Consider the following 12593-nt stretch of genomic DNA (forward strand, 5'->3'; position numbering starts at 1 on the left):
TAATAATAATAATAATAATAATAATAATAATAATAATAATAATAATAATAATATTGTATATTGTTTCTCTCCAGTGTTTCCCTGTGCTCTCGTCTCACAGCCCGCTGCAAATAGAGAGCAATGTTATTAGTGGAGCTTGGAAGACGTCTGCTTTCAGTAGAAATGTGTCTATAGTCAGTAGTATTGTCTGCGTTATGCAGGGTTTTTCCTGCATAGAGAAAGTTTTGGCGCGCGCCAAAGCGGATTTATCCACCGCCAAAGGAAAATCACCAGCGCCAAAGTGATAAAGATTAAGAATAAATATAGCTATTTAAAACCTCTCCAAATTCAGCCCAATTTAAGTCATCCTTCTTGAGGGGCTGGGCAATAACTTGAATTTAATTTTCGATTACTATTACGGCTTCCCTCAATCATGAAAACAAAATAATCGTTATTAAACTATCTAACTTCCGCACGCCGGGGCATGCAGGCTTTTAAATGCAGCGCAACCTTTCAGCCGAGCCGTGAGCTCCGCTCGGCCCCTCCCTTACCTGAGTTTAGCTATCGGCTCGTCCAGAGAGTAGGCCTACGAGGGAGAGGTTGCGCATTGCCGGGTGTTATGAAAAACTTCTAGATGACGAGAATAAAGGTAAAACTAATTGTGTTGTCTGAAAACACTTCAGACTCACAACAGACTAAAATAATGTGCAAGATTTGTCACGCGCGGACACGCGAGTAAGGTGACATACGCGACCGAGAGAGAGAAGAAAAAAGGCATATACGACCTGATCTGCACCTCTAAACATCCCGACCAGTTTGTTTATTCACTTTAAGTCGAGTCATAGTGGTCTATGACCAAGCAATCAATGAATAAAAACACAGGAGGTTTAAAGCTCCTTGATTCCTGCCACCACAACTGTCAACACTACAATGCAACTGTCTATCCAGCCAGCTCCATGAGACATAAATAAATCATGCCCTTACATTCAATGTTAGCAAAAGACGTGCCCTATCAACACCATTTACAACTGGTTATTTTTATTTTGACATATTTATTTTATTCAATTATTAAAAATATGTTTCACTTATTTAGCCTATTTCTATTCTCCCTGTTTTCAGTTCAATTAGGCCTTTGTTTAAAGTCCAAAGTCATGCTGTTATTAGAAAAAAAACTTGTTAAAAGTAAAATAGATGCATAATGTTCTTAAATCAATGATAAACTGTCTTTGATAATTGTGATAACACAATGTGATTACTCAAAATAATCATGATTATGGTTTTTCATAATCGAGCAGCCCTACCTTCTTGCATTTTCCATGGTTTAGATCAGGGGTGTCCAAACTACGGCCCGATTTTAAAAATATAATGTAATATGGCCCTTTTAATTTTTAAATAATTTAAATGCACTCATTATATTACAGAGAAATACTATGTCCCATAAAAGAAAAAGAGCACCAAGCCCATCCCAGAGGACCCTGCATAATATTTTATTTTAAATTAATATTATTATGGAAAATCCATGTGTCCTTCTCCAATAGCTTCTAATTCATCTGACACAGTGTCTCCATTTTTTTTCATACAAAATTCTTCAGCTTTAGCCTCTTCATTTCCCTCTCAAAGTGCACCAGATTCATGCATTTCACTTTAAAAACTTAAAAAAATCTCCCGGGGGGGCATACCCCCGGACCCCCCTTTTTGGGGCGGGATCTCGGCTGGCTACTATTTTCACCCAGCTGGACATTGGACGCAAAAGCAGAACACACTGGGTGTATCAATGCCATTTAACAAGAATGAGAATGTATCTGTTTAATGTGCAAGTAAAGTGTTGCCGTGAAGAAGAATTACAATTTACGAAGACACTATGAAACTAAACATAAGAACAGCTACATGTCCTGATAAATGTGTTATTTTTGCAAAGTGGCCCAACCCTTCGTAGATTTTTCTGTATGTGGCCCTCAGTGAAAAAAGTTTGGACACCCCTGGTTTAGATCAATTAGAAACAATTAAAGTATTAAATAGGTAGGCCTAGTCATTATTAGTATTTTGACTTCATATCTACAGGTTGTTTATTGTGATTTCATAAGCGTCAGTAAGCTCCATGGTAACACAGTGATTGACAGGCTGACTGAAATGCTCTTTATCTGGACAGAAACTGCCCTCTCCCAACCCTACATCCCTCTTAAAATACATTAACCGTTTGCCTTTACTGGTGCACAGTCGCGACCCCAAAAAAAGTCGGTCCCGTACTGACCCCCCAAAGGCCCATTCTGAGCCAGGAAAAACCCTGGTTATGACAATAGTAAAGATGCATGGTTCTGCGACTTGTGTGTGTGTGCGTACCTTCATAGACAGCAGGCGGGTGAGGTATATCTCTGGTATAGCCTTGGCCCTCTCTCTCTCTCTCAGACTGCCTCTCCTGTGTTTGGGCAGCTCTGGCTCCTCACTGGCCTTCACCAGGTGCCACAGTCTGACCCCGCCTTCGTCTAGATCCTCCAGCATGGGCGTCTCTGCAAAGGGAAACACTGGCTTTAGTACAACTCACTGACTAGAGATGCCGTGTGTGCATAAAGAGTTAGGCGGTGTTAGAAAAGCCCTACTATACTAATCCTACTCATACTAATTTTGAGGTCAATTTGAGTATGCTGTGGTTGTGTATGCGAGTTTGTGTAGGCGGGAAATGCCCGGATGAGTACGTATACTTCCGGGAAGATTTTGTGTATGGATCGATAGGTGACTTTTCCTACTCAACCGCCCCAAAATGCATTGCATCTTTTCAGTTTTTTTTATAATTCTTTTTTGCTTCTGTATACTTCAGTGTAATCGGTCCCACGAACCTCGCATACATAATCGATCGTTAAGTAGACAGTATGGAGTATATACATGTTGAGTATGTAGGATGGAGGACATTAGTAGGGTTTTTGGATCACAGCGGGACATATACACAAAGCTAATCTTTCTCATGCTTCAATAATACAAAAATCAACTATAGGGATTAATACAATGAAATAATGTGAAAAATCTGTGAAAATACTTTATTTAGCCGTTGGTAAGAGTCCAAGTCAAGACTCCATTTGAAATTGTGAATGTTTTAATCAATCATTTTAATTTATTTTCAAAATTGCACTTAACTATTGAACATGTATTATGACTTGTCTGTTATGATGTTAATGTGTACCGCTGTCTGTATTGGCCAGGTCTCTCTTGTAAAAGAGATTTTAATCTTAATGAGACAAACCTGGTAAAATAAATGATACAATAATAATAATAATAATAATAATAATAATAATAATAATAATAATAATAATAATAATAATAATAATAATAATAATAATAATAATAATAATTATTATTATTATTATTATTATTATTATTATTATTATTATTATTATTATTATTATTATTATAATAATAATTATAATAATAATTATTATTATTTAATTTTAATTTGTAGGTTCACGTTTTTTGTTTGAATGACTTGAAGCTGTTTAACCATGTAGAACATTTTACTTAAACACACTACAACTTTGCAAATCCTGGAAAATTAAATCCAGGTCTGAACTCTGGGTTCATTTTCAAAATCAGTGACAACAATGAGCCCAAGTTCCAGGAGTCAACCACTGGGAGCTGTCCTACACAGTCCAGGACATGTTGAGACATTCCTTTACAAATGAGAAGAGAGTGGTGCCATGATGTAGCTGACAGTTTGATCACCATGAGGAGATTTACTCAATAACACTATCCTCTCTGTGAACTCACTCTCTCCTGCCACGTAGTCGTGGTTGTCATGGTGAATGTGTTTGGTGTGGCGAGGGACCAGCGCTACCGTGGCACCATCTTGGACCTGAAGAACAACACAACATAGACAGTTTGCTTTATTTATTCATCCAGCCTCATTTATTAGGACTTTAAAAAGGTGCACTATGTCACTTTGGGGGTGTCAGAGGAGTAAACATTTTCTAAGATATATTCTCATAACTGAATTAACAAACTATTGGATCAAATTGGATCCCTGGAACACTGTTTGAAGTTAAAAGCTACCTTAAAAGTTACTGTTTCACTGTTGTTGTTTACAGCAGCAGGGCCCACAGTTTGGTTAAGAAATATATTCTAATGGGCGCTCCGGTGGCGTAGTGGATAGAGCGTGTACCATATTGGCTCCGGCCTTCGTTGCAGTGGTCGCGGGTTCGAGTCCAACCCGTGGACCTTTACTGCAGGTCATCCCCCCTCTCTCTCTGTCTCCCCATTTATGATGATACGATTATTCAATACTAAGAATTACATGTAGAGCAAATGTGTTTTGTAAACTAACTACAGGCTCTGTGAATGTAAACAAATCCACCTCCCCTGAAACTGCATAGTGCACCTTTAAATAAATACATAATGCATATCCAGTGATTCATGACTCTGACCTTGTAGTGCTGCAGTGTGTTGAGGCGTTTCCAGTTGCCTTGAACGACAGACGTCAGATCCTCGTCTGACAGGATGAGATGACCGGCCACACCAGACCGCCACTCTGAGCCACACACAACAGCCACACAGTGTGTTAGTGTGTGTGTGTGTGTGTGTGTGCCCACAGGCTAAACACACTTTAAAACCTACTAAATGGAATGCGTTTTATTTATTCTGCATGTTATTCCAGCTGGGTATTGGTAAGTTATGGTTCTTGAATCATTTTTAACGTGGTAAAATCACGTAGCCATGGTTGGATTGGATCAGTCCAATCCCTATGAATGACTGACCAATTAATTCACTTTCCTTGTATTTATTAATGGATTTCTATAGGGGACACCACTGCTCAACATGTCAAGGCAAAAAAAAAAAAAACTTAAGGGCAGTTTGATAAAATCCTGAATGGATTTCACTTGTAAATCAATGTATTTATGTTTTGCTGTGGTGTGTGTTCTCTCACCCAAGTCCAGTGAGTCAGCGTGTGGGCGGTGGGAGAAGGAGGTGCCCTTGTACACCTGATCCAGCAGCTTCTCCTTCACCTGTGTGATGGTGTCACAGTCCAGCACCTTGGCGGGCACAGGCTGGCTCTCATTCACTCCTCCACCCTGCACCAGCACACTCACAGTCTGCACACACAAGCAACACAGCATGGGGTCAAAAACTATACAACTGCCTGGGTGTGTGGATGCATTCCTGAATTAGAATTAGGGCTGTGTATTGGCAATGACCTCAGGGTTCAACATAACTTTTTTTTCCTACTGGCCCGCCGGGCCAGTGGATCTGAGTTTTACTGGCCCCTTGTATATTTTCACTGGCCCTGCACACACTTTTTTTTTCTTCATAATTTAGTGTCAATAATTATAATACCTGTATTAGAAAAATAAAGAAAGATAACCAGATCTAAAGGGAATATCTATACTGTAACAGTATAGATATTCCCTTTAGATTTGGTTATTTTTATTTTAGTTAATTATATGAAATGTTGATATTGCTCATACACATAATATAAAACCAGGCAAACATATTGAATTAGAAGCCTACAACTGAAAGTATGTTGAAAGAGTCGGCCAGTATTTTAAAGTCCAGTAGTTTGATTTTATGATTTTTGATTGTTTTTATTCTTGAATTTGGGCAGTTTAATGAATAGTTCACCTGCAGAAGTCATGTTCAAACATAAAAAAAAAATAAGAGATGAAGGTCTGATCATTCTTTGTGGTGTGGTAGGCTGTTTTTTACTTTCTCTATATGCATTAGGGATGTGAATGTGTCGACCGAATGACCGGTTTTCCACTTGCGCTCAAGTTGACTTTAAAAATAGAATAGAAATACGAAAATCAGGGGGTTATGCCGTTTTTTTAATGGGATATTTCACCGTGTATGTGAGTTCACGTCTGGTCGTGAGCGCGCTGCAGGAGTGTCACTTCTCCATGAAGTGTCAGCTTCACATAAGAGTCCGGTGTGGGACCATTTTTTCAAACTATTGATAAAAAACAATGCAGTGCAAAATATGCAGCATAAGTTAAACGCTCGTCTGAGACTATGACGTTAAATCACATTAGAAACACACAATGCGTTCGTCCGATCACAGCAGCGTTTCACCGTGTGATCTCGCCAGCGAGTGAGCCGCCGCGCAGATGAACTGTGGTTTGTGGCTAAAATAATAACCGGGGATATTCTCCCCGTTAGCGATTTCAATGGGAAAGACTTCCGCGATTTGATTGAATGTCTCGAGCCTGAAAACACAGTGCCAAACTGCGCGACTATAGGAACTGTACAGTGAGCGGAGTCCCTCCGTTCTTTTCTGTCTACAACCGACACAATCACCGGAGACGCATTCACAGCGTTTAAATAACGCCTCTCATTTGTATTACCATTGGGGCTTGTATGCAAATACTGTAACATTACGGTGGCAGATAAAGGAAAAGCGCAGTTATCACTTTCTGCACCTCAACCTCTGCTGTGGGAAGAAAGAAAGGGGGCAAAGCAAGTCGATTGATTTGTCGACTCGCAGGCGGACGGTAGGCAGCTCTGCCAACGGAGCGAGAGTGCACCCGCTTCTTGCTCCACCTGTCAAAACGCCCACGCATCGGTTGTCCATTAAAAAATATATTTAATATTAGGTTTATTATATTGAGTCTTAAATAAACACTGCTTTCATTACGACTCTCAACGCGCATTTCAATGAACCATGATAGTCTACAAAAAAGGTAGTCTACAAAAAGATACTGAACTGTGATTGGCCAGTCACTGGCCCGGGCGGGACAGTGAATGGCCAATCAACTTGCCCTGCATATGATTTTACTGGCCCCGGGCCATCGGGCTATACGTTATGTCGAACCCTGGACCTCCCGATACGATACGCATCACGATACATGGGTTATGATATGATATATCGCGATACAGTGCATATTGTGATATTCAACATAGTTCACAGAAAATGTAAAAAAACAGAGCTGAATAACAAGTTGCTGTGCACAATCTTGGTGGTCTTCATACATCACAATGCATTATATTAATAATTCAGTGGACAAATTGAGTCAAAACTTAAATTCAGATTCAAAACCAGGCAATTTCAGGGCAAATAACTGCACGGCTACATCTACATCTACAGGGGAGGAGATTTTAGTTCAAAATCCATTAAAACTAAATTTTTGGAGTTGCCGATACAGTATATCACGAAAAGAAAAATGATATATCGATATTTTTAGCACAGCCTTAATTAGAATATCAGAGTTTCTCCTCACCAGTGTCTTGTACTCTATGTCCTCCCTCAGCAGACGGTTGTCGTTGAGTGTGTACTTGGCCTTGCCGGTTACAGCGTCCACAGGGCCTTTGTCTACCTGGTGCTTAATGGCCCTGAACAGCATGTAGAGAGACTCCCCAGCTGAGTCCTACACACACACACACACACACACACACACACACACACACACACACACACACACACACACACACACACACACACACACACACACACACACACACACACACACACACACACACACACACACACACACACACACACACACACACACACACACACACACACACACACACACACACACACACACAGTAAATTAGCAGTAGCCTAGCAAACTTTGCAGAAGAAACTGAAGAACTAAGAGAAGCCCCTTTTACACAGAGATTGCAGCATATTGACGGAACAGCATCACTCCAATATGCCGGCTTTGCTTGCCTAGCCTAGCCTAGCCTAGCTTTCCCATTGTACAACTTCCCCTGGGCAGAAATAGACTCATAGGGGGGTGCCTTTAGCTCAGTTGGTAAGGCGTCCCCCCCATGGGCCTCGGCCAGCAGCGGACCCGGGTTCGATTCCGGCCCGCGGTCGTTCTCTGCATGTCGCTTCCCTCTCTGGCCCATTTCAACTCTGTCTCTACACTATCAATACAGCATTGAAATGCCCAAAAAATATCTTAAAAAGAAAAGAAATACTCATAAACTCTGCAAAATTAAGCGTGGGGGTCTGGATTGAGCAGCGGATTTTATGACCAGCTAGATTATCCGCCGTTCCTTTCATTTGGTGATATTTTTCGGGACATCTGGCCGCCGTGGTTATTTTTAAACACACGTCCTTCAACTGCTAACATAGTTGCATGTTTAGACCGTAGGCTATGGAACGTCAAACGCCCCCTTGTTCCACAACAATAAGCTGGCCGCTTTTATACAGAGAAGCGGAACTGATTGTATCGGCAATCTTACTACCCCCCGAGGTAGTACAATTCCCGGAACAATCTCTCGCACCTTTCTTTCCCCGTTCCGCAACTGTCACATTTATACAGCAGGGCGGGAGGGCCAAAATTCCGGCATATTCCCGGCTTTCACTGGCTGTGTGAAAGGGGCTACAGATACAATGATAACTCTTTTTAAGAGAGGCTGAAAAAGTCAAATGAACATTTAAGATTAAATCTTCCCCTTAACCTTTGGACTGTACGTTGATCTGCTGTTTAAAAGATAAACTGGGAAGTTATATAATGTCCTAAAATTGCTTCCAAGAAGTAACTGAAATATGTAATTTACCTAGGTAAACTTTTGATCAACAATAACATGGAGCTGGTGGAGTACTTTGTGAATCTGTCCGTTCACCTTCTATTTATTAAAAAAAGATACAACTTAAACTGGGCTTAAAATGGAAGATAGTCACTGTATGGAAAATATTCCACTCATGTGTTGAGTTGACTGACCCTAAGGAACGCATAGAGGCAGATGGACATCCAGTTGGTCAGCAGCTTCTCCACCACCGTCTCTGTTCTGTAGAGAGAAAACACGTTTTCAAATCAGACATCTCTAACAATACACTAAACTTATAAGCACACTAACTTTCCCTTACATTTGGTGCATAACTAATCTGTAGTTGTAGAAAATTCACAGTAAATTTGTAGTCAAAGAAAAACACTTTAGGAGTTGCAAACACAAAACTAGAGTGACATCTCAATTACTCATCAGAGATGCACAAATCCTATTCTTTGAATCAGAAATTATGAAAATTATACGCTGACATTTTTGCTACATTCATTTGCAGTGAATATGATGCAAACCTGTATCAAATATTGTGAAGTCATGGACAACATTTGCATATATTTTGTGTGGAGCAGACATTATTTGCGTAGCACAGAACCCTTTTGACCAATCAAAGGAGCTCATTTGAGCTGGGAAAGTACAAGACTTTTAAGTATTTTTAGTAGGTTTTTTAAGACTTTTTAAGGCCACTGAAATAAAAATGAGTGACCAATTTTACATAAAGCAAAACTGTAGAGGATTTGGGATCGATTTTGGCCAACTGGTACAATATGTAAATAAAAATATGACTTTCATAGTCAAGTGAAAGTTTGATGACCTACTTCGAATGACGAGATACATGTTTTCCTTGGTATACTATCAGTTCAATTCAGGTAATTCAATATACAAAACTAAAATGTGCCAGTAATAATAAAACATGTGTACCCAGAGTCATTTGTCAACCATATTAGATCTTACCAATTATATTTGAGAATTTTGCAACATCAGAAAAAATAACAATAATAATTAAGTTATTTTGACACTAAAATCTAACTAAGGCCTTATTTTTGGATTAACTAATTAAATTTTTTTAAATACATTTTTAAGGATTTTCTAATTAGTAATGCACCAAATCTCTCCTCCTGGTTCTTACCTTCTGAGCATGAGTTTAGGGTTCTTGGCCACATACTGCTCCACCAGGTCGTTGAGCAGAGTTTTGAGGATGTCGGTAAAATACTCCAGTTTACCGTGCAGAGCCACAGTCAGCAGGCTGGCCACGTAGGCCCTGTCCCTGGGAGAGAAGGTCCGCTGGCTCTCCAGAGTGTGGATGAACTGAGAGGGAGGAGAGAGAGAGAGAGAGAGAGAGAGAGAGTGAAGTTGTAGCCTTAAACTCTCTGGAAACCTGGTCTACAATAGTAAAAATCAATTTATGATATCAAAGTTATGTGTCTCAATAAGCTTTTTAAAAAATCTGATTGAAAATAAATGTTCATAAATATTATAAAACTAAGTTAAACAAACTGCTTTTTTTACTGTCTAGAACGATTGACAGGACTGTGTGGACGACGTGGCAGTTTTAAACGGTCTCCAAAGTTCGGGCAAAGAATTGCCATGATTGGTTCAAAGTTCTTACTATGTCATAAGAACCAGAGAATAGCTCGCCTCATCTAAACCGAATTTCTGTAAAGTTCATCAAAATCAAATGACAATATCTTTCAACTCTTATCAGATGCTTACTATCATGGAACTAACTACCCAGACTACATAGTTAGAAGGGTCTTAAGGATTTGGATTTACAGGGGCTGGCCTGTGCTCAGGACTGTATGGTAAAGGCTTATGGTTACCTTGGTGAGGAAGAGTTTACTGTTGAGCAGGTTGGAGAGCTGCACCAGGCCCTGCTCCACTGTCTGCCTCCTACACTCCTGCACGTCCAGGTCCCTCCTGAGGGGAGACTCCCGGTGGCCGGGGAAGAAGATGCGCTCAGCATAGCGCCGGTAGTCCAGGAAGGGGATGCCAGAGCCCACCAGATCACTGGACATGTCCATCATCTCTGTCATCAGGTCTGGGAGGGAGGACAGGGGGCACATCAGCCACTCCATTCTCACACAATACAAACTTTAAACCCGTGTCATAAAATCCTCCACACTGCAATTTAGACAGTTTTACAACATTATAATAATAATAATAATAATAAATTTTATTTATAATGCACTTTATATTCAAGAATCTCAAAGTGCTTAAAAAGGGGGGAACCTCAAAGAAAGTTTAGCCAAATGCTCTTTTAAAGAGATGAGTTTTGAGGTTCCGTTTAAAAAGAGCTGTAGTCTGTGGGGCCCTCAGTTGGTCAGGGAGAGCGTTCCATAGTCTAGGGGCTGCAGCAGAAAAGGCCCGATCACCCATGGTGCACAGCTTTGTATGTCGGGTTTGGAGGGTGTGAGTGGATCCTGAACGGAGTGTACGTGATGCACATTATGCAAAATGTGCACACATTATTCAAGCTTCTCAAATGTGGAAAGGATTTGCTGCATTTCTTTCCAGTTATTTACCTTTTTATAAACCAAACAACCAATTTATAAATGAAAATAAGATTAATCTTAAAGAACATAATCATTTGTTTCAGTCCAATCCAAAATCCACCTTATCCGGAAACACATTTGGCTTTAAAATGAATGATAAGCAATAACAATGTAATAATATAACACAAAATAGTAGTTTTATGCTTTGAGTACCTTTACTTTTAATACTTTAAGTAGATACTGATTAGACTTAATACATTTTACTCTGGGAACATTTTCTATACAGGACTCTAACTTGTACCAAAGTTTTTTTTTTTACAGTTTGGTAATCGTACTTTAGTTATGTAAAGTTTCTGAATACTTTGTCTGCCACTGGCTAGGAGCTGCTAAATATTGAAATTGGACAGTGATGGTAGATTTAAGTTAAACTCTGTGCTGCAGCCATGTGGAATGTTAATCCAGGAGATGTGATGTAATGGGATCTTTTCATAAGTCCAGTGTGAAAACAAAGTGAATCTGATGAAATCTACAAGCTAAATAAACTTCCTTGTTCCTCTCCGAGCTGCCGTCCTCTTTTACTGCTGCTCTCCCCTTATGCCTCCTTTCCACTGAGCGGTGCGGCTCGGTTCAGTACGGCACAGTTCGGGTCAGCTCGGATCGCCTAGATTCTGTCGGTCAATCAAGGGACGGCAGTGTGTTGCTTCACACTTTTGAGACCCTTTCAGACGACTTGGCACACCAACAGAAGGGTCCCAGAATAGAAGCGGCTGAGCTGGCTTACTTTGGGACACCTACCCAGCCTTTGACCATGTAAAAACCATGCAAATAAAAACTGAGCCGCACCGAACCGAGCCGCACTTCTTGGATGGAAACGAGGCTTTAGTCGTGTCATTGGTATGTAGTGGTATAATACATAACTTTTACATGTAGTGTGTGTTACCTGTGAACTCTTTCTTGCAGCGGTCTCTCACGCTGGTCTCCAGGTTCTCCAGTTGGATCTGGACCTTCTTGTAGTCTCTGAGAGCCTGTTTACTCTTCCTCCTGACAGACACAACACAGGGCCAGGCAGGGGGAGAGGACACATTAGTGCACAGTCACAAACATTGGGAAAAGCTTTTACTGGAGACAATGCAGGTAAGACTTGAGCATCCTATATGGGTGACAGGATATCGGAGTTCAGAAAGACATCTTTTGGTCGATTAGCTTTCTATATTGCAGTAGTAGGAAAGTGTAATTCAATCCCTACTAATATAAGAAACTGAGAAAGTTTAGCTATTTTTATTTAAACTAACCTTAAGGCTTAGCTGAGGTCTGAACAAACATGCCAACATCAATGATTGCTGGAGCTGATGTACTATATGTAGTGGTGTTTTATTGACGTATGCATTGATTTATATTATGTAGGTTTTTATAGTTGTTGTGAACCATTGGATTATATTTTTATATCTGCCTGACCAGGAACTGCAAATAGCTACTAACTAACTCTGGAGCAATTGTTTTTAAATTGTGCTTCACTGTCCCTATAGAAATAAGCAAATGAAAAATAATAATAATAGAAAAAAAATCGATCCAACACACCCATCTGTAAGGCTAGATCATTAAATGTATCTCGTGGTCTATAGAGGTGGAATTATC

General features: G+C 40.1%; 1 protein-coding gene across 1 annotated transcript in view; it reads right to left on the reverse strand.

Annotated features, from left to right (window-relative positions):
- plxnb1b (plexin b1b) overlaps positions 1 to 12593 on the reverse strand; it is a 110277-nt gene that overhangs the window by 7385 nt on the left and 90299 nt on the right. Inside the window, exons 25-33 of the mRNA XM_080026242.1 lie at positions 11899 to 11999; positions 10287 to 10504; positions 9596 to 9774; positions 8628 to 8694; positions 7173 to 7319; positions 4889 to 5054; positions 4389 to 4492; positions 3736 to 3820; positions 2320 to 2486 (exon numbers count right to left, since the gene is read on the reverse strand). Of these exons, the coding sequence (XP_079882368.1) occupies positions 2320 to 2486; positions 3736 to 3820; positions 4389 to 4492; positions 4889 to 5054; positions 7173 to 7319; positions 8628 to 8694; positions 9596 to 9774; positions 10287 to 10504; positions 11899 to 11999 (1234 nt within the window). The remainder of the gene's footprint in view (positions 1 to 2319; positions 2487 to 3735; positions 3821 to 4388; positions 4493 to 4888; positions 5055 to 7172; positions 7320 to 8627; positions 8695 to 9595; positions 9775 to 10286; positions 10505 to 11898; positions 12000 to 12593) is intronic.

This window comes from Ammodytes marinus (assembly GCF_949987685.1).
Source record: "Ammodytes marinus genome assembly, chromosome: 4".
In the NCBI taxonomy this organism is placed as follows: Eukaryota; Metazoa; Chordata; class Actinopteri; order Uranoscopiformes; family Ammodytidae; genus Ammodytes; species Ammodytes marinus.